This window comes from Siphateles boraxobius, unplaced genomic scaffold, assembly GCF_051911475.1.
Source record: "Siphateles boraxobius isolate OS27281-9 unplaced genomic scaffold, OSU_SipBor_1 25, whole genome shotgun sequence".
Classification (NCBI taxonomy): Eukaryota; Metazoa; Chordata; class Actinopteri; order Cypriniformes; family Leuciscidae; genus Siphateles; species Siphateles boraxobius.
The window spans coordinates 20,387,504-20,408,873 of NW_027508866.1; the positions used below are offsets into that span (position 1 = coordinate 20,387,504).

General features: G+C 36.6%; 3 protein-coding genes across 7 annotated transcripts in view; 2 read left to right on the forward strand and 1 right to left on the reverse strand.

Annotated features, from left to right (window-relative positions):
• Positions 1–390: 390 nt before the first annotated feature.
• On the forward strand, positions 391–13,214 carry antxr2b (ANTXR cell adhesion molecule 2b). Of its 2 annotated transcripts, XM_077243090.1 has the most exons (18): positions 393–850; positions 1,127–1,198; positions 1,825–1,896; positions 1,993–2,074; positions 2,149–2,253; positions 2,495–2,563; positions 3,796–3,876; positions 3,965–4,025; positions 4,114–4,212; positions 4,505–4,574; positions 5,004–5,082; positions 6,140–6,235; positions 6,326–6,376; positions 6,455–6,550; positions 6,633–6,806; positions 7,764–7,844; positions 12,645–12,710; positions 12,789–13,214. In XM_077243090.1, the coding sequence occupies exons 1-17, from the start codon at positions 675–677 to the stop codon at positions 12,681–12,683; spliced, it is 1,503 nt and encodes a 500-aa protein (XP_077099205.1). In that variant the 5' UTR covers positions 393–674; the 3' UTR covers positions 12,684–12,710; positions 12,789–13,214. The 2 variants fall into 2 exon arrangements, with proteins under 2 accessions (XP_077099204.1, XP_077099205.1); XM_077243089.1 differs by having other exon boundaries at positions 391–850; positions 12,645–13,214.
• A 763-nt stretch (positions 13,215–13,977) lies between these two features.
• paqr3b (progestin and adipoQ receptor family member IIIb) lies at positions 13,978–18,730 on the forward strand. The gene is made up of 7 exons (XM_077243139.1): positions 13,978–14,149; positions 14,633–14,831; positions 14,905–15,067; positions 15,428–15,583; positions 16,777–16,974; positions 17,737–17,827; positions 17,949–18,730. Exons 2-7 carry the CDS (start codon positions 14,647–14,649, stop codon positions 18,077–18,079), a joined length of 924 nt encoding a protein of 307 aa, XP_077099254.1. The 5' UTR covers positions 13,978–14,149; positions 14,633–14,646; the 3' UTR covers positions 18,080–18,730.
• A 1,296-nt stretch (positions 18,731–20,026) lies between these two features.
• anxa3b (annexin A3b) overlaps positions 20,027–21,370 on the reverse strand; it is a 275,725-nt gene continuing 274,381 nt past the window's right edge. For all 4 annotated transcript variants that reach the window (XM_077243137.1, XM_077243138.1, XM_077243135.1 and 1 more), the window contains exon 14: positions 20,027–20,498. In XM_077243137.1, coding sequence (XP_077099252.1) covers positions 20,436–20,498 — 63 coding nt within the window. In that variant the 3' untranslated portion in view covers positions 20,027–20,435. The remainder of the gene's footprint in view (positions 20,499–21,370) is intronic.

Here is a 21,370-nt window from a genome sequence, read left to right on the forward strand (position 1 = left end):
TGAAGAGATGACGCTCCGTAATCATAATAACCAGTGACGTCTCACTGACACACGTTCTAAATATTTGTGAACCGAGGGGTGACGTGAGTGGGGTTGGTGGTCTGACAGTGATTGACAAAAGCTAATCAAATAACCTAGCTACTTTTTTTAGTTGTTGATCACCTTTAACACATGCTATATAAACCTTAATAGGCCTACACCATATGAGTATGATGGTCTGTGTGATAACAATCAAAGTCAGATGCAAATTTATAAATCGTGCAAATTTCCTCTGCATCGCCTTGTTTTTGTTGCCAAAGCAAAGCCTTTTATATCGCTTGGTGCCCTCAAATCTGTCCCTGCCTGATCTTACCCTTGTAAGATCACACGCTCGTGTACGAGCGAAACAGCACATTCAGCGCATGCGCGATAATCATGTGTTCCTCTGTCTGTAATGTAAGCCGGACCCGCTTTGAATGAAATAGAAAAAACTTTACGGAATTAAATAATCTCGAGTGGAGGAGATGGCTATTTGAAAACGGGAGAAAACGAGTAACAATTCCCGAAGGCCGCAGCAGGAGTCTTTTTAAAGAGTGTTTTATTGTTCGATGGTGCGCGCGCGCTGTCATGCAGGAGTAAAATAACTGCGCGCGGTCCGTTCACGCGCGTCAACTACATTTCTACTCCTAGATTTGATGTGTTCCCTTAACAACGACGTGCAGTACATGACAGGAATGAGAGGAGACAGCGATCATGCCATTAAAGCCATTTGGGTCCTCCAACTTTTTTGCATCTCTCTCCTGACTTCATTTGGGAAAGGAGAAGATGGCTCATGCCATGGAGCCTTTGATTTATATTTTGTGTTGGATCGGTAAGTTTGACAGCATTTAATCGACTGTATATATGTCTATATTTCATAGGCTGTATGTTTATAAAAAACGTGCAAACACACTCTCTTTCTCTTGGTGTGTGCTCGCCTGACTGATATATTATCAAAGAAATGAATAACTCCAGTAAGCAGCTCATTATTAGTCCTGGTATTTTTAGGTTGCCTACAGTTAATTTTTTTCTACTAAGCTCTCAGTAGCCCTTATATGGCCCTGTTTCTCCTCTAAACTAAAGCACTCACTGTTCTCCATCATTCTAGGTCAGGCAGTGTGTCTGACAACTGGCTGGAGATCTATACATTTGTGGAACAACTTACTAATCGTTTTGTGAGGTAAGAGACAATGTTAAAATCTTTCTTTAAGTTGCTTTAAAAAAAAAAAATCAATTAACAGATAACTAAAGCTATCGGGTGGGTTATAGAGTTTAATAACTACTATGTAAAAAATATGATCAATAAGTTGACAACATATGTTTTTACATTGCATTAACTCACTGATATAAGTTAAACAATTTTCAACTCATTTTTAAGTCCGTTTAATGTCCTTTAAGTTGGAATGACTTAAACATCCAAATTGATTGTACTTAAAAATGAATAGGCAGCGACTTTTTTTTACAGTGTCTTGCCTGGTTTCAAACCACTTGTATGAGTCTCAACCTCTTCCACATGTGTGGAACTAAATATAAACTTAATTTTAGATTACTATGTTTAACTTTAGTATGTGTACAATGTGTGTTTGGATTAGTGTGTGTTATGGTGACCTAGTTAATGCGAGTTTGGGCATGAGGGCACAATGGTCAACCTCAAATAGTGTCAAAGTAGTAATTTACTCCAATTACTGCACTAGTACTAAATAGTTACAGTGTATATCAGACTATTTCAGAAAACAGTAATTTCTCTTACCCACCCATGAGAGTAAATTTGATCTTACATATCATAACTGTTTCTACTTCCTTTAGCCCGGAAATGAGGGTGTCCTTCATAGTGTTTTCCTCTAGTGCAGAAGTCGTGTTACCTCTGACTGGAGACAGGTGTGATTTCATTCAGTCTGTTGTGAGTCATACACTAGTATTGTTGATATAAAACCTACTGTAAGCATAAAGCTGATGTTTTTCCTGGGCATTTAGGGCAGCTATTGATAATGGTCTGCAGAAGTTGAGTGAGATCAGACCTGCTGGTGAAACCTACATGCATGAGGGCCTAAAAAAGGTGAATAGCTTATTCTTAAAAGCATATTGTTTCTAAATGTATGGCAAAGGTCATAACAAAAAATAAAATTTTAGGTATTAGAACAAATGATTACCAAGGGAGGAAGAGCATCAAGCATCATCGTTGCACTGACTGATGGGAAGCTGGACGTCTTTCCGCATGACCTCGCTGTGAAAGAGGTAAAGCAGCACAACACGTACAGTATATGGAATATTTATGTTGCATAACCTATGGAAGCACTTACATGAAAATTAGATGAAGGGTGGACTGAGATAAAATCAGTCCACCTTATTTTTGCTGTACAATTGTAAAATTTTGACATGTTTGGCATTTATATAATTATTATCTACATTAGTTTTTTTTTTTAAAATAAAATATAATAATTTAATGAATGAATGATTTAGCCGTGTGCTTCCTCAGGCGGATCAGGCGAGGCAGTTTGGTGCTCGGGTTTATTGTGTTGGCGTGAAGGACTTTGATGCAAACCAAGTAAGACTTTTCAACAAAGACATGAAACCTGCTGTGGAATATATAAAAAACATTTATTATTAAAAGCTATCAAATGTTTAAAACTAACACTAAATATTAGTGCTGTCAAATCAATTCATCACAAATAACCACATCTAACATAAAAGTTTGTAAAAATAAAATATGTTTGTTGTGTGTGTTTGTTTGTGTGCGTGTGTGTATATATATTTACAAACTTTCCTGTTAGATGAGATTAATCGTGATTAATCGATTTGACAGCACTACTAAATATTTAAGACATAATTTTTTCACCTATTGGATAATAAAACGGATGAAAAATCCCCCAAAAAAAGTACATTGAAGGAGGGACCTAAACACTCAGAACACCTTAGCAACCACATAACAGCCTGGCAATCACCTAGAACAACCTATCTACTCTATAGCAACATACAAAAGAAAAACTCAGAACATCTTAGTAACCATATAACGGCCTGGCAACCACCTAGAACACCCTATTTACTCCATAGCAACATGCCAAAAACCACTGAGAACTCCTTAGCAACCACATTACAGCCTGTCAATCAATTAGAACACACTATCTACTCCCTAGCAACATGCCAAAAACCACTCAGAACACCTTAGCAGCCACATAACAGCCTAGCAACCACATAGAACACCCTATCTACTTTAAAGCATTATACAAAAAAACACTCAGAACACCTTAGCAACCGTATAACGGCCTGAAAACCACCTGGAACACCCTATCTACTCCCTAGCAACTTGCTAAATTCCACTCAGAACACCTAAGCAACACCTTGACAACCACCCACACCACACAGCCCAACACAATTTTCTACAGAAAATGTAAAAAATTTAGTTCCTGACATTCTCTTTTGTCTGAATCTATTGTAGTCCATCAGTTGTTGGTGTATCACTTATAATTGCTGTCATGGGAAGGTTGTTGTCTTGACAATATTATTGTTTTTCTGTGTGCATTAGTAGCAGCATTAGTGTAACAGAGGGATCCTTTATATTGACTGTGCTGGATGTGTTTGTCCGAGCAGGATGATGCTGAGTGTAATTGGATTCTGCAGAGCACATATCCGGCTCATTGCACATTAGCTAGAGATTGATTCTGGCCTGGGAAATGGTAGCAAGATTGCTTCAAGAATGGGCACATACAGAGATGTGTGATCCTGAAAAAGCTAATTTCTGACATGATATGCCAGTTTTTAACGTATGTTCCCAATCAGCTTGTAGATATTGCAGACAGCAAAGATCAAGTGTTTCCTGTTGTGGATGGATTTCATGCCCTCAAAAACATCGTAAACTCGGTGAGGTTTAGAGCAAGTTAGCCAAAATTACATTTATTACATGAGGTTTTTATGCTGCCTTCTAATTGAGTTGTATTTGCGTTTACAGATTTTAAAGAAATCCTGTGTAGAAATTTTTAACCTCGAGCCCTCCAGCATTTGCGTGAATGGTACGTCTAAAAAGCTCCATGTAAACCAGTTTTTGTCCTTTTTGGACTCATGATCATGACTTATTTGTCTATAAACAATGTGTTTTAGAATCGTTCAACATTGTTTTGAGAGGAAGGGGCTTCACGCAGGGAAGAACATCAGAGAGTGTGGTCTGCACATTATCTGTCAATCAACAGGATCCTTACAGTAAGCCATTCAATGCATTCCATCTATATAAGAAGCCCTATCAACAAAAATACGAGGCATATAATTCAGCTCCACATTCGTAAACTGAATAAGTGGCATGGTAAGCCGCAATGCTATTATTATTTTTTTCGTTTGCAAGTGTGATCCCAAAATCCGCATGGCCTTGAGAGGCTCTTGCTCTTTTTAGCCGATGGGGAAGTTGCACGCAGCTACATCCTTAAATAAAGCCTCTGTGTTTCATCCTGTATTTGGCATTTTACGGCAATCTCATGCTGCTCCCTCTTTCTTCTAGATGAGAGGCCGGGAATAGTGAAGGATAATTACGTGCTGTGTCCAGCTCCAGTGTTGACCGAGGTCGGACAGTAAGTGGCATTCGACCAGCTTCAGTTGGAGAACAGTGGCTCTCCATTCAGAGCTACAGCTGTTACCAGCCGACATGCAAAGGGAACGAGTTCATCATCTTTTCCCGGCGGTTTCTATCTCAGTTTCTGTTTATAGCTTAGCTAACAGACAACTGATAAGAGGCAGGCCCAGGGCAGGGCTGAAACAAAGCAGCGTGTGTGACGTCAGCACACAGCTAAAGAGAAACGCAAATGACCCACCGTTTGCTTTTCGCCATTGCCAAGTTTGTTTGGAACAGATGAAAGGGATTTTTCCGGAATCAAACAACTTAATTCATCTTGTTTTAAAAAGAATACTTTAGCACAGTGCTGTTGGCCTCACTGTAGGAAAAACTATGCTCCGCCTTTGCCACTAAATCATGTAATAACAGACTTTCCCTTTCTCAACAGCTCAATCGATGTGCTCATTAGTCTGAATAATGGCCAGTCTTTCATTTCGAGTCCAATCACAATATACGCCACCACATGTGTAAGTACATAATACATTTTTTAAGCAAACCAACTAAATTTGCTAAAAAAAAGTCAGTAAATATCACAGAGAAACAGTCTGTTCAAGTTTTAGTAATTGTTACATTTCTAATTTTCGTTTACATTTTTCAAGTAATATAAATGGAAAATTGTGTGTTTGTATATATATATGAATTAAAAACAAATATTAGTTGAATATATATATATAAATATGTAATTTTTGACTGTGTGTTTATATATATATATGTGTGTATATATATATATATATATATATATATATAAGTGGTGTCAAATCAATTAATCGCATCTAGTAGGGGTGTAACAATATATTGTGACACAATATATCGCAGTACAAAAATGCAACAATATGTATCGTGGATAGTGACAATATGTATTGTGTATAATTCACATAATAAAATTTCTGTGTGAGGAAAAAAATCAAGTTTTAGTGTCAGTACTACATTAAACTGCTATATATATATATATATATATATATATATATATATATATATATATATATATATATATATATATATATATAAATATAATGTTCAATAGAATGTACAATAATGCAATGGGGGAATATTTGGGGGTCCTGATAATACCAAATGTCTTATGTTACCAGTAAAAACTGGCCTATATTATTTTAAATATGTCTAGTCAGTGACAGAGTGCAAGCATATTCTTCTAAATATAATTCTGTATTTTCAGAATCATGTAGACTTTTATTCTGGTGTTCATTTGGATGAACCAAATTTAAAACCAATGTAAAACCAAATTTAGCATTTTAATCAACAGTAAAAAAAAAAAAAAAAGTCTTCTTTCAATGTCTTGGGATATCGCAATAATATCGTATTGTGAGTTCAGTATCGTGATATGTATTGAATCGTGACATGAGTGTATCGTTACACCCCTAGCATCTAGTATAAAAGTTCGTAAATATATACTATATATGTGTGTGTCTGTGTGTGTATATATTATGTATAATATATATATATATATATATATATTTTTTTTTTTTTGCTTTATTGTTGCATTCATCTTTTCATTTCCCATAGTCTGATGGGATAGTGATTGTCATTGTGATCCTGGTGCTGCTGGTTCTGCTGGGTTTAATTGTGTTCTGGTGGTTCTGGCCTCTCTGCTGCACTGTGGTGAGCACAAGTTCTGTTCTTTTCCACACACGTGTGTATATTAATGAGATATTAATGATCATGAGGGCTGTTTTCTTCCTCCTATGGCAGGTAATCAGGGATCCACCCCCATCTCGCCCTCCGCCTCCACGTCCAATACCTGTAGGTACATTGGGACTTGAAATATATTTGAATTAGCTGAATTGGCAATGTCTTGAAATGCTTGGTGTGATGTTATAGGAACCTGAGGTGGACCCTCTGCCGAAGAAGAAATGGCCCACAGTGGATGCGTCTTATTATGGTGGCAGAGGGCCTGGTGGTATTACACGCATGGAGGTAACGCAACCATCCAATGCAATCGACTAATGGCAAAAACAAAAGATCTTTGGATAGACGCTAAACCTTACAACATCCACAGGTTCGCTGGGGTGAAAAGGGCTCTACAGAGGAAGGGACTCGGTTAGCCAAAGCCAAAAATGCTGTGGTCAAAATGCCAGAGGAGGAGTTTGAAGAGCCTGTAATAAGACCCCCACCCAGACCCCCACCGATATATCAGGCCCCAGTCCCAGACAAATGGTACACTCCCATTAAAGTAAGTGTTCTGTCAACACATTGGCTTTTTGTTACTGGATGATGTACACAGTATGCAGGGCTTGACATTAACATCTGCCAAATGCGGGTGGATTTCAGCAGTGGTGTGTAACGCAGTAACTCCTACTTGCCACTTTGGCGGGTTGAATTTTAGGCTATAGTATATTATAATACATTTTTCAATTGTAGTATTTTTAAAAAGCACCTTAAATAATAGATAATAATAATAAAAAGTGCAATGTAGCGTTGTCAAAAGTTTTTTGATACTGAAATATCTGAAATGCTTAATACTCATTTTCCACAGAAAATACGATACCAGCTGCTCTTTCTCGCTCTCTCATGTCATTGAGTTGATACACAAAACCCCCTCTCCTCACTCACTTGCTTCATTTGCTCCGGATGAATAGTGTTGGTGATACAGGGCTTGAATTTTGCTGCGAGATTGTGCGTGTTGTGCATAATTTTACTAATTCCTGCAGATTTTGTGCTCACACCCAAAGTGAGCGCACATAAAGCTGCCTCTCAGAACTAAATTGAGCTCTTTTTCGCGGTGTATTACGCTTAAACAGTCAAATGCACACAAAATAATGTCTAAATGCCGGTGTTGGCGAGTATTCACGTAAACACAGTTATGTTTTAAGTGAATGTAAACAGTTGTGAAAAGAAAACACATGTGTAACAGTATAATGGATCTGTGCGTCAGGTCTTAAAGTGACAGTAGCCTAATATATCTGCTGCCAAATTATGAGTAATATTAAAGATATCTATATGGCAGTGTTTCCCTATGGTATCAGTGTCAAAATTGTGGCCAGTGAAAATGCTGAGTGGCTAGTAACTTTTGGAAAATAACTAGCCACAGTGGCTGGTGAGCAAAAAAGTTAATGTCAAGCCCTGATAGTCTGTATTGAGCATTGTCATAATGTGCTTTTGTGTATTTTTGTGTACTTTGCATTTGTAGAGTCGTTTCGATGCTGTGTTAGCATTGCTGCATAGACAGTATGACAGAGTTGCCATCATGAGACCTACAGCAAATGACAAGGTACAGTTGCCATCTTAAGTCAATGAGGTTTTCTTTGCAAATCTGTATGTTATCAACAGAAGAACAATTGCTTTGGTTAATTAAATTATTTGCTTAGCTAAGAAAGGAACTTATTTTGTTAACACTTTTTTAAGGTGATGTAGTTACATGTTATTATATGTACTATTGTAATAACAGTAAATTATGCATAATTACAATTAACTAACCCTAACCATAACTATATAATATGTAGTTAATTAATATTACTCAGTACGTATTTGAGAAACTACTTTAAACATAAAAAAATACAAGTAATTACTTAGCTTTATTCCAAAACCTTCCTAGTGAACTAAAATTGGCCATTTGAAACGCTCTACATGAGCGCTCTACAACAGTAGTTTTCTAAACGATGTTTGAGTTACAATTCTTATCACCCGTCATATGTGATCTGTATATGTACTCTTTATATGTGATATCATGTACCAATTCGGACGGGTCTAATATCTCTGTGTTTATTACAGAGGTGGGATTGTGTGTTTTTTAGATGTGGGCAATACAGAAGGTAAAACAGGCAGTCTTTGCAGCTTCCGTGATTTGGCTGTTTATTAATTTTAGCATTTTATTTCGTCGTTGGATACCATCCATATTGAAATGAAAGCCTGTAAAAGGTTGGTGTGCAAACGGTAGCTGAGGTAGGTCAAAAAACACATGAGAAGCGTTAGTATAATACAGTATCGGCAATAACAGACATTTGGATGGGATTAGATTTCTCAGACGACTGTTTGGTTTGCCGGAAGTCATTTGCCCTGGAATCTTTACTGAGGTTGTATGAGAAAAACAGACATGGCAGATTCGGACAGGATTAATATCACAAAGTTCACCTGTGAAACACGGATTTTTTTAACGCCCACCATGAAAACTAGTGCCGACCGACAAGGGCTATAGACTCAATTCTCATTGATTTCAATATAATTAGTTGTTAGCATGTTGCTAAGCTAACAGCATGATACAGGGCCCAGCATTAACGCTTGTCCGGGACAAATGGATTTTATGAACGGACAAGTAATTTTATTACATTTATTGTAAGTTGTGATCGATAGTGGATAATAAATGTATTACTGACAAGGTTGCACTGTTGAGGCACGCACAGCCTCTCGAGGAGAAATCTAAACAAATGAGCGCAGCACACACATAAGAAAAACACACAGTTAACAACATACTGGCTATAAAAATTTAAAATGTGTTTATATTTTTAACATATGATACAGTTAAGCAACCTAACATGACAAACTGTTTCCCTGAACACCATCACGATTGAAAATGTGACATTGATTTCATACAACATACAACATTTTTGATGCAATATTGAGAGCAGCGAAAATAGTTCCAAACAAAGACCACAGCAGAACCATAGCACATCTCACAGCAACACTCAACCGTGTTTCATTACTGAATGATTCAGCGTTTTGAACAAATCGGTTGAGTCAAAGATTCAATGACCCATTCATAAACGTCTGGCCCAGTCCCAATTCGCCTACTTATAAAACGACCTAAAAGTATGTACTCTTTTTGTGAAGAAAAAGTACATACTTTTGAGCGTGTAGCAAAAGAGTATTTTTTTTATTTATTTATTTTTTTTAATTTTTTTTTTTATTAATGAAATTCAATTTTACAGACAAAATAGGTATTGAACAAACAGTATTAATTACAATTCTCAGAGGGCAGACATATACAAATCAAATCATAGACTCAAATCAAATATACAATCAAGAAAACAAAAATAAAAAATAAAATAAAAAGAATAACATTTATGTAAAAGTAAGTCCTTGCAAGGGGCCGTGTAGCAAAAGAGTAAGCAAGCTTTGGGACATACTATCACGTCATCTTTAACGGACAGATCTGTTGCGTGCATCCTGTCACCGTAAACTGCCCTGTCAATCATCTTGTCATCGTTAAAATCTTTAATCTACTCAATCTAATTTGATTCCCTACCGTTTCGGAGAGCATGTTCATCTACCAGTTGTGGGTCTTTCATGCGGAGACTCTCCTCATGTGTTTGCAATTTGAATATAATGATGCATTTAAATGGTAATGGCTAAACATATCTTTACAAAAGTTCACAATGCTCCTTCTGATGCAATATAATGTAGACAATGTTGAATAAATACATTTTCGTCAGGTTAGATACTGATAATTAATAACTCAAACCCCTTTATCTAAACCTCTCTACACAACTGCCGGGACTCGTGCGTCCTCCATCTCTGTAGTTTAACACTTTTCACTTGTATTTGTAGTTCTAACCGAATCCTCGTCTAACGCGCGATGGGTTGTGGGCAATATGAGCCGTTAGAGTGTGCATCGATCTGCACTTCGGATTCTGACCGGCAATAGTAAACCATCCGGGTGTCTTTGGAACACTCATTTCAACATACTACGATTTGGGACGTACTAATTCTATTTTCGAATACTATTTAGGACGGATAGTATGCGAATTGGGACTGGGCCTCTGTCTCATTCTTGAATCGTTTGAACCAATATCAATGACTCGCTCCCACCTACTGGCGGTTTAGTGTTATGCATAAAAAAATGTCTGAAAAGTGGAGGAATTGACGTGTTGTAAATCCAACAGATCCGGTTCTCTGAACTGTGAAACAAACTAACTTGGCGTCGCCCATTGCGCATACAGCTCAACTAACGCGATCGTTATAAAGGTGTTTAAACAACAAAACACTTCCACTTGCACATATTTGACAATCGGAATATCAGTGTTTCATGCTATAGCTAATACATTTGTGTATATTTTTAATTAAAAAGGAAAAATTACATAAAAACAGATCATCATTCATTCAGCGCTGTGTTGTAGTTGCGCTGTGCCACGTGACAAGCAATGACGTGTCACCATGGAAACATTAAAGTGACAAGTTCTAAATAACGGTCGCCTTGAAAAACTCACGCTGGGGGGTCAGTTAGAATATTTTAAACTTACGTGTGAAAGGGTTAAAACTCATAAATCTCATAACATTATTTAATGCAATTGTAATTTTTTCAGTGTATATGATGTCATTTGATCAGCAATAATTGAATTTATTGATCAAATTTAGGAAATTAAAATGAAAGATGAACTATACATTTAACAAGAGTAGAATTGGGGCGAGGGGGGAGGGGCTTTAAAGGTGGAGATATTACAATATGCAGTTTTAAATGTATCAAAACTTTTTTGCTTTTTTACCCGGACAAGTGAATTATAGATTTACTTGTCCGAAGGACAAGCACATGAAGAGGCTTAATGTCAAGCCCTGTTATACCGAGCATAAAAATACATACAGTAACACACACTAATTTTATATTTTAATTTACACATTTTTGTTGATACTTTGTTGAACAAATTACATAATATATTTGGTCATTTCTCTCAAATGGATTTTTTTCACTGAGCTTGTCGCTATGCATTATGGGATTGCTCTGTTTGTTATACATTCTATGACTTGCCAAAGGAAGGTAGCGTTCTAGAAGGGAGCATAATGTCTCTGCCTACCTTTTAGAACAGGATGCCTTAAAACGCTCCTTACTGCACTGTATGTAGACAGCTCACTAGGCTTTGGAAGCATTGTGTTGCTTATGCAACCGCTTAATAGTTGACTCCCTCATTTGGCCTGCTGAAAAGGCTCATTAGCACTAATAAGCTGCAGAAACGAGGCTGACCGTCATGTCACAGACAGACCAGATCGAAACACACACATACACACTCTCGTCGTCATATATCTCGTTAAGGTGCTCCGACTGGTCATGAACTGACCCTCAAACACAAACTCATCACAGACGAGTCATCAGGATTACAATCATTAGGTTGACCTGACTGTCAGAGTTCAGGTTGTCATTGATGCGGCCCTCGCCTGACATTTCACTGCCGAGAGTGACCTCTGACCTCTCGCTGATTTCACTGTCACACTTAGTTTGAGTTTAACTGAATGTCCTTCTAGGGCACAATGAGAATATTGTTGAACTGACGGACTGTGGGCAACAGTATATCTTTGCACAAATAGACTCTTGTAAAACATTTTCATTTGATTTAACTCTCTCACTTTCTTAAAAGACAAGAAATGAGATAAAAACAGGATAAAAATAATAATATTGAAAGTTGAAATTTTGTCATATTTTTCTCATACTATTCCCTGTTTACTTGTCTTTGGCAGTTAGGGTTAGGAGTGTTTAAGGGCTGTTCATACCAAGTCTGATGCAAATAAATCTTTTTGTATATACAGTAATCGTGTTGAACATGTTTTTTTTTTTCATTTCAAAGATTCAGACTTGCTATAAATAGGCCTTAATTTCCGATACTGGTGGTACCTGTTCTGCACTCATGGTACCAGATCTGTCCAAACAGGGTTTGTCAAGCATTAGTGTTGCTTGATCAACCTGCCTGACCTCCATCATTGCTGCTTCCTTACCACCAATTAAAATCAAATCTCTCTCAATTACCTCAAATTATCGTAGATGTCAGTGCGACAAAAATATTGTCAAAACAATTATTTTTTACCATATGAGGTGCATTTAAACCATCCAGTGTGGATGATTTAGCATTGTTAGAGTTAATGTGAAATATGATCAGCGAATGAGGGCACAGCTTGTAACATGAGGCAGAGACATTAGGAGATATGATTTGTCATATTTCACATTTATAAGAGATAATGGGGTAAAGAGATGGTGAAGATGATGAGTGTGATTGTAAGAGGGGGTGCATGGTGGGATAGCCGGTCCTCCATTCTGCATATCTGTATGTGTAACAACCTGCTTTTTTTGGGGGGGGGGGTTGTCTTTCAGGGACGCTGCATCAAATTCACCCGGGTTCAGAGTCATTGACCAAACACAATGTGTCCTTTATTTAAAGTGAGTTTTGATCAATTTTAAGAGACTACTTGGAAAGCCTAGACATTTTAAATAAAGGGTTCAAATGTCACTTTTTAGGCATGTTCAGACCAGAAGGATGGGGAAATTCATACCCGTATGGATACAGTGTGCACTGCAAAGCTGTACTTCTGAATTAAAACTATAAGATTTTTAATTCTTACATTAAGTCTATCCTGCTGATTTTTCTGCATGTGCTTTTATAACAATTCATTTTTTAAAGTGTTCTTGGTAAAAATCAGTACGGTGCCTTCTTGTGAGTGTATTATTAAGGGGTTTGTAAAGGAGAGAAAATGTAAATTATTATTTTTCTATATTAGTAGTAAATATGTTAATTTTCCAGTTAATCTGTAAACATTTTATTTAATTATTTGTTCTTATTTTTATTTATAATTTGATTTAATCAATAGATTACATGTGTGATATTATTTGATAATTATGTAAATGGCGTTTAAAATGCATTCAAATAAATAATAATACAGTTCACTTGTGAGAGTGTGATTTATGATGTAATAAATTATTTATGATGAAATGTTAAGGCCTGTAATACCTTTCAAATAAAATGTAAAATGTATGAGTCGATATAGTGAACACTGAATTCTCGATGTTATCAGTCAAATGTCCTGATTATGAATATGTGTGATTATAAAGTGAAAGCACACAGCTCAGAGCAGTTGTTTAGGTAATCAGGGATTAATCTGAAGCACAATCAACAGACTGTTTAATGTTTGATAATAGCATGTTGCCTGGATATTCCAAATGATAATCCTAATCTTTTATATTATGAGAGATTATTTTGGCAAAAAGTATGAGAATGAGAGTATTGTGAATCAGAACCAGACATGTTATTTAAATATGAAAACTTAAAACTGAGAATGAAAACTGAACTACATAACGAAATAAGTGATTTAAATCACAGTCATGGACACAATAAATAGTAAATGTATCATTTTATAACATAAACATGTTTTTCTTTTTATTTGATAGCAATACCAGTAGCTTTATGTGGAACGCAATGTTATTATTATCATTTGATTTCACATTTATAATTGTAAGCGATCAAACAAGAAACTAAATTTGTATTGGTTCGGGCGAAACCTAATTTTATTTTTTTTAAATCTACATTTAAACTTAATCTAAAATTTTATTCTAAACATGTAATATTCTTTTATGTAAAACCTTTTTTAATTGTTTTATTTCTTTGCATATGCTTTCCACTCATAAAGCGAGAGTGACTTGCTGTCACATTGTGTGTGAGTCTGTCGCAGGATTTTAATGTCACACTCACAATCGTGTCTTCTTTAGCCTTTAGCTGGTCGGCTAGCTGCCGGTTGTCAACATGACGCTCATATTCTAGTATTAAACAGAAATTAAGGGATATATAGGGCTGAATGGCATAGACGGCAGGTCCTTACGTGGAGGTGAGAGGTTTGCTGTAATTACACTGAGATCTAATGGATTTAAAAGGCTAATCTAATCCTCTTTGTAGCGCTGTTGTTAGCCTGCAGCAGCTTCATATCACAAAACATTTATGCATGTGCGACATTTGAGAAATAAACGGGAATGTATTGCTTGTTAGGTTGTGTTTATGATATAATAGCTTTCAGGAAAAAACTAAGACTTTTACATTTAAATGCTATTTTAGTAGCAAAAAGACATGTAAAGACAAAGTTATTTAAACTCCAATAGTAGCATAATTTGTCTCTGTTTAAATGCTTAATAGTTGTCTTGCTGAGCTGCTTTATGTCACTTTATTTTAGTTTGAGCTGATTTTGGGGCTTTTTCAGTCTGTGCTTGTGTGTTTTTGAAACAAATGAGACTTAGCTGTATAGACAGCTGTAATTACTCTCCAAGTTTCAAGTAGTGTCTTTTCTTTCTGTAACTGATCTGCCTTGTTCCTCAAGCCACTTGAGCCAAGATGCCTCAGAACCCTCTCAAGAGCACCCATTACATCGAGCTGGGCAGCTATCAGTACTGGCCTGTGCTCGTGCCCAGAGGGATCCGCTTGTACACCTATGAGCAGATCCCAGTGTTTCTGAAGGAGAATCCGTACATCACAGATGGATACAGAGCACACCTGCCATCAAAACTCTGCCTCAAAAGGTGCTTTTCTTTCCCTTTTTGAAACGGGATGTGTTGCCTAATGTTTAATCTTTATTTCTTGTATATACCACAGTATATTCATTCTGTCCAATGAGACGGTGAACATCTGGAGTCATCTGCTAGGGTTCCTGCTGTTCTTCTCGCTGGGGGTATATGACATGGCCACAGTCCTGCCGTCTGCGGGGGCGTCACGAGAGGACTATGTGATTTATTCAATAGGACTATTTTGTTTTCAGGTAACAGAAAATGTGGGGGAATTGTAACTATACTTTATATTTTATAAAGTACCTAGAAGGCACAAGGACAAATAAGCATTTTTTAATTTATTCAATTCAGTCCAATTCACATTTATTGGTATAGTGCTTTTCACAATACACATCCTTGCAAAGCAGCTTTGCAGGAAATGCATGCGTCTACATGATAATTTAGAGTGATCTCTTATCTGATAATGTATTTCAGAAATGTGCATATACAAATCAATGAGCTCATTGAAGTAATTATAACAAGTTGTGAATATAATGATTATAATATATAGGAAATTTAGCATTGGTGCATGTTGATTCAGTGTGGATTTATGGGTTTTATTCTGTGGTTAGGTTTGCATGCTGTGTTCTGTGGGCTACCACTTGTTCAGTTGTCATCGTTCGGAGAAGACGTGTCGCCGCTGGCTTGCTCTGGACTACGCTGGAATATCCGTGGGGATTTTGGGATGTTATGTGCCTGGAGTCTTCTATGCCTTCTACTGCAACAGTGTATGACAGATGTTTTTATTTTTTTAATGAGTGGCCTTCAAGTCCCAGGATGCATGGTTTATTTTTTGCAGCTTTGATTAATTTTATTTTTTATAAAAAATATTTTACTGCGTTCATTATTTATGTATTAAATTAAATGTAGTTATTTTAATTTATTATATTTTATATTAAATAATAGTCACAATGAAATCGAAGTAGCGACAACTTTTTTCTTCCATATTGGCAAATATTTCAGTGAAACTGATAATCGAAAAAGAAAAAGGGTAGGGCGATGCAGAAGAATGTGAGCATCACCTGAAGTTCAGTAATGACATAACATTACAAGAAAAAAAACCATGCACAGACGAGTTGTTATAAAATCTATAACATGCATTCAGAAAATAGATTTGAATTTTCATTTCATGCTGACTTTAAGTAAAGACCTTAAAGAATTCAATCTCTTTTCTTGATGCTTTGATATCCCGTGTTACTTGCACATGGCTTTAAAAGCTATGTTTATGTAGAGTTTATCTACCTAGCCCCTAAAGGGACATGGTGATGGGAGGAATAAGCGTACATTTTCACGACAACGATGTACTAAAAACGTAAAAGTTTTTCCTTTGTATTTTTTAAAAGTTTTGTGTACAGATGACAACGTTGTCAAAACAACCCAGTTCATGGATCTGCGAAAACAACTAAAAACGCTGTATTATTCATGCCAGGCCAGTAGATGGCGATGTCACTTTGTAAAGGGAAACAAATTCAGGTTTCACAAATTCGCGTTTTTGTTGTATACAGAGACGATAACAGTATCGTGTTCAAAAAACTTGTACTTTGAATCCCCGTTTTCAAAAGTTTTCAGGCCCCCAAATACAGTTGTCGTGTAACTGTAAATCATGTAAATGCCACCTAAATTATATATCATTGCTTTTCCATTCCCTAGCAAATGTTTTGGGTTCCCCCAAGAAACTTTGCGTTCGCTCGCAAAACTTTTGCGTTCTGTGTGAGTGAATGCAAGTTTCTTGCCGGAACGCAAATGTTTGGCAAGCGAACGCAAAAATTGTGAAAAATATTTTTTCCTTCCATCTAATTTTTTTCACCATCGTCCCTTTAGGGGCTCCATAGTTATCTGATTCATTTAAGTACAAATTAGGAGTGATCGACTTTTTAATATATATCCACTACGGTTATCCAACACATGATGTTTGTTTCAGTTTTGGAGGCAGGTGTACCTGCTGACGGTGCTGGCTCTCATCCTGGCTGTGTTTGCGGCTCAGATTCATCCGCTCTACCTCACACATCACTGGAAGAAGCTGCGCTCTGTCATGTTCTGTTCCGTGGCCGGATACGGCATTATCCCAGCCTGCCACTGGGTCTGGATCAACGGAGGATTTGACTCTGAAATCGTAAAGGTTATATATTTTCTTGTTATTTATTGGAGACACTATTAGGAGGAAACCGATTGCTCTATGATTTACTCTTTCCCCGCCATTGAAGGAATTTACAGTTATACGATAGGGGGCGCTATTACGCATTTTCTGAAAGAGTACTGAATCTCCTGATCAAAACGCAGGTGAAGAAGATGCAGAATCAAGTGATATGTGTAATCATACGCATATGTAAAATAACGAGATCACCAATATTAAACGGCATATAAATCAAAACTGCCTAATGTTACTGAATGAATAAATGAATGAATGAATGAGGCATTTATATAGCACTATCACATGTAGGCCTACTACTGTACAACCAAAGCGCTTTACAATCACATCAGGGGATCTCTCCTCAGCCACCACAAAAATGAAATGTCGACCCAGGACGAGCTATAGGACTGAGAAGCTTTGGGGGTGTTGAAGTCGATTTACTCCATCTGTGTTTTGAATATCGTTCTGAATCCGTTCTGGATTTGACCAAAATTTGATTTTTCTCAGCTTTTTGCTCAAAATGTTGATTTTTTTTTTTATGAAAAAAAAGTGTTTATAGAAAAAAAAATAATGCATGAAGCTAGAATAAAAGTTTTTTTGTTTAAAGGCAGAGGGTCTGTTCTTTCTTTTGATATATTGCATGTTAAGATAAAACATGGTGGGCTGGTGGGCAAAGAGTTCATTTAAATGCTCATGACCAACATAAATGTTCATGACTTGATTCTTGACAAGCACTTCCTCTCTTTACAGATGTTTTTTCCTCGAGTCATGATCATGTACGTGATCGCTGCCTCAGCGTTCCTTTTCTACGTCAGTAAAATCCCAGAACGATACTTCCCAGGTAATTTTTTCTGTTCAATTCCTGTAAATAATTATAATAATCTCACCACACCAAATTAGTCAAGAAACAAATTGAAAATAGAGCAAATACTTACACCACTGTTTGTTGTCTGTCCTTACAGGCCAGCTGAACTATCTTGGTGCCAGTCACCAGCTCTGGCACGTGCTGGTGGTCGTCATGTTCTACTGGTGGCATCAGACCGCTGTCTACATCATGAACTACAGACACAATCAGCCCTGCAGCAGTGGTTAAACATGCTTATAAAATCATCTGAGCCATTTTCTTTGGCATTAGTTTAAGTTGTGCTAATAGAATCGAACAATGAAACTTTACCTCTCATCTGCCTTTGAACAACGTACCTTAGGGTTACGTGCAATCAATATCGTGTTGAGTTGTTATCGCTGAAGAAATGTTTCATACACATTCTCTGCTGGATATACATTGTCTTTGTCTGTTACTTTATGCATTTTTGAGCGTTGCCTCACTTTTCTGGAATGTCCATCATTTAAATGACCTTAACTCTCACTGTTTTGTGACTGATGTTAGAAGTTAGTTTACTGTAATTTTGTGACTTTTTTTTAAAATACTTGTTTTGTAAAGGGAGTTGTTTTGATGTATTAAACGCACTGAGTTCATGTATAGCAGCACTGGATTCTGGGAATTTAAATGACCAAGCAAGCATCTTCAGTACTTAATGTAAACAATGGGTCAAAAAATACTTGCACTGAGTTGATTATGAATATGTATCGAGGCAGCCACTACAGACCTTTTTGTGTGACTGTTTCTCCTCATCCTTTTTACACTTTCTGTTAGCGGTTTGATATTCTTTATTTGATATTTTAATCTTCTGGAAATGATATAAACTGCCTGAATGATGAAACTGAATAAAAAGCCTTGTTCGTTCCTGCTGCCTGTCTTTTAGTTGACAAAAAAGGTTTACTGCATGCCAGCAATTATTTCCGGTCCACTAATTTGATTTGACGGGTTTTCTACGACTACGTTGCCTTCATTTGACGCTTTTTTTTTGTTGGCGCAAGAAAAGTGAACAAAACCCATAGTCGCTTTTACTCTGAACTGACAGTTACTCCATATCACCTTATTGAACTGTAAAATACAACTGCGGCAGGCTGCGTTTTGCTTGGTCAGTGTCGTTGCAGATTTTGATTATTTTTGTGTTGTAGGCTGTGAGGTCATTTAAAATAACTGAAATCATTTGGCGAAGTGATATGGAACTGTAATGCTGTCAAAATCTGCCTGGAACTACTTTATCTGAGCGTTTCCCTGAAAATAACACACGTTTGTCAACAATCAGAATCAAGCATTCAACAGCCCCGTAGTATAAAATTGCTTAAATATAGTGTAATCCTTAAGAACAATGAATGTTATTCTGTTGGCAACTTCAAACTTGACCTTGTGGCATGGTCTCTCTTTAATCTCTCGTTGATACCATCAAATGTCTTACATTTTGGAGTTTGACATCATAAAAGACTCTTAATCATAATCTGAAATCTGTTGTAATCCGAGTGTTTTGTCCTAATCTAGTGCCATTAGGGATTTTCCAGGGTATTGTTCTTTTGCTGTCTGAAGACTAATTGAAAAGAGATGTGGTTTAGGTCAACTTTTTACTTAAGTATAAACTGTAGATTATGAACACTAATGAAGATAAACTGTGAGTTTTCACTTCTGACTGCAGCCTACATATACTTGTGTTAATTATATCAGATGAATTGCAATAAAAAACTGATTCACGGCAGACCTATGTAAAATCTGCTTCCATTGCATTAACATTTCTTTATTGCTCACAAATTGTGTCTTTATCTCCAAATGCAACATTACCACTGATGAAAACTATATCGCAGAATAATTTTTTTATTTTACAAAATCATTCTTCTGGGCCTCAAATCATTTCACAATCTGCCTTTCTGACCTCACAGATGCTCTAGAGCAAATTAATACATGTTACAAATCTTATCAGTGGCATCCTTATTGAAAAAAGAGGCTACGAATCTTTTGTGTGTTTTACCAGCATCTGCATACACCACTTTCTCATGACAATCTGCATTGTTTTGGGGATTAGATAGTAATAATCCAAAAATGAGGATGAAAGTCTAATTCCAGTATCAGAATTGAGACCAAATGTCATACTAATTGTAGTTGTATGTACTTATGAGTGACTGACAAGACAAAAGGAGCAGTCGCTTGCTTCACTTAAAATTTAATGCTCATCCCATTCATGGAATCCCAAGAGATTTTTATTGTTGACCACTAGGCTACCATAATCATGTACTTCATGCCACCTGCTGGATCAAGGACAAAACTACACACTTTATTCATTATTTCACAATGCAGGAACAAAATGTAATCAAGTCCTGGCACATCAAAATGTAGATTCTGGAAATAAATTTGACATTCGCTTTAGATTAAGGTTATTACCAAGTATACAAGTTATCTATGATTGTAAAAAAAGTTAGTACAAGATATAAATTTCATAAAGCTCTTCTGATTTATTATTAGCATTTTTATAAAAGAAATATATTTGGACATTCTTTCACATTATAGCAATTCCGCGGTGATGTCTTCTGTTACGAAGGGTTTGTGCTGAATACATTCATTTGCCATCTTCACCACAGATCTTCAGGAGGGTTTGGCAAAAATCCCCAGATACTTCAGACTACAATAAAAAATAAGATGAGGTCATTCATGGGACTGCTGACATTAAACATCATACTGCACTTGCTAAACATTTACAACCTTTATGATTTAGAAATGCGTTAGGTATCTTTGTTAAAAAAGCACTGGTTTTAGAGTGGAAGAAGCAAGCTGGAGGGAACTAGCAACTTCACAGTAAAGTAAAATAAACAACGGAAAGGAAACAAAGAAACATGATGATGCTTCAATGCAGCAGATTAGTGAATCCTCCCCATTATTCACTAATCTGCTGCATTGAAGCATCATCATGTTTCTTTGTTTCCTTTCCGTTGTTTCAGGTCGAAGTACAAAGCATGTTTGATGGTCTGGGTGTGTAGAGGCACACATGCGGGTCAAATCTGCTGAAAGAACGATGCTGTACGATATTACAAAGAACCTTAGTAAAATCAACATGGCGTAGGCTGTTTTTATGGAGTCAATTGAATTAGTAAATTCAATTTATGAACCTCCTCAAGATGCTCAGTCACATGCTGCCTTCAAGTCCTCTGGGAAGGCCCTACTTTACATGCTTGTTCAGTTGTAGTTTTGACTAAGGGTATTTTTACACAACAACGAAATACTAAAAACGGAAAAGCTTTTCGCGTACAGACGACACTGTTGTCAAAACAATCCCCTTCACAGGGATCCGTCAAAACGATTAAAAATGCTGTATTCATGTCAGGCCAGTAGATAGCGATGTCACTGTTAGAGAAACACTAAGCATATAGACTGCACGCGTAATACACATGCGCATGACATCACTATTTTCACAATTTTGTAGTTTACGCAGAGACGATAACAGTATCGTTTTCAGTGCTAGTACTTTAAAACCTGTTTTCAAAAATGTTTGAAAAC

Coding starts and splice junctions, on each gene's coding strand:
- antxr2b (XM_077243089.1), top strand. CDS start 675: ATGTGTTCCCTTAACAACGACGTGCAGTACATGACAGGAATGAGAGGA. Junction 2,254..2,494: donor ATGACCTCGCTGTGAAAGAG/GTAAAGCAGCAC, acceptor GTGCTTCCTCAG/GCGGATCAGGCGAGGCAGTT. Junction 6,236..6,325: donor GGCCTCTCTGCTGCACTGTG/GTGAGCACAAGT, acceptor CTCCTATGGCAG/GTAATCAGGGATCCACCCCC.
- paqr3b (XM_077243139.1), top strand. CDS start 14,647: ATGCCTCAGAACCCTCTCAAGAGCACCCATTACATCGAGCTGGGCAGC. Junction 15,584..16,776: donor ATGCCTTCTACTGCAACAGT/GTATGACAGATG, acceptor TGTTTGTTTCAG/TTTTGGAGGCAGGTGTACCT. Junction 16,975..17,736: donor TTGACTCTGAAATCGTAAAG/GTTATATATTTT, acceptor CTCTCTTTACAG/ATGTTTTTTCCTCGAGTCAT.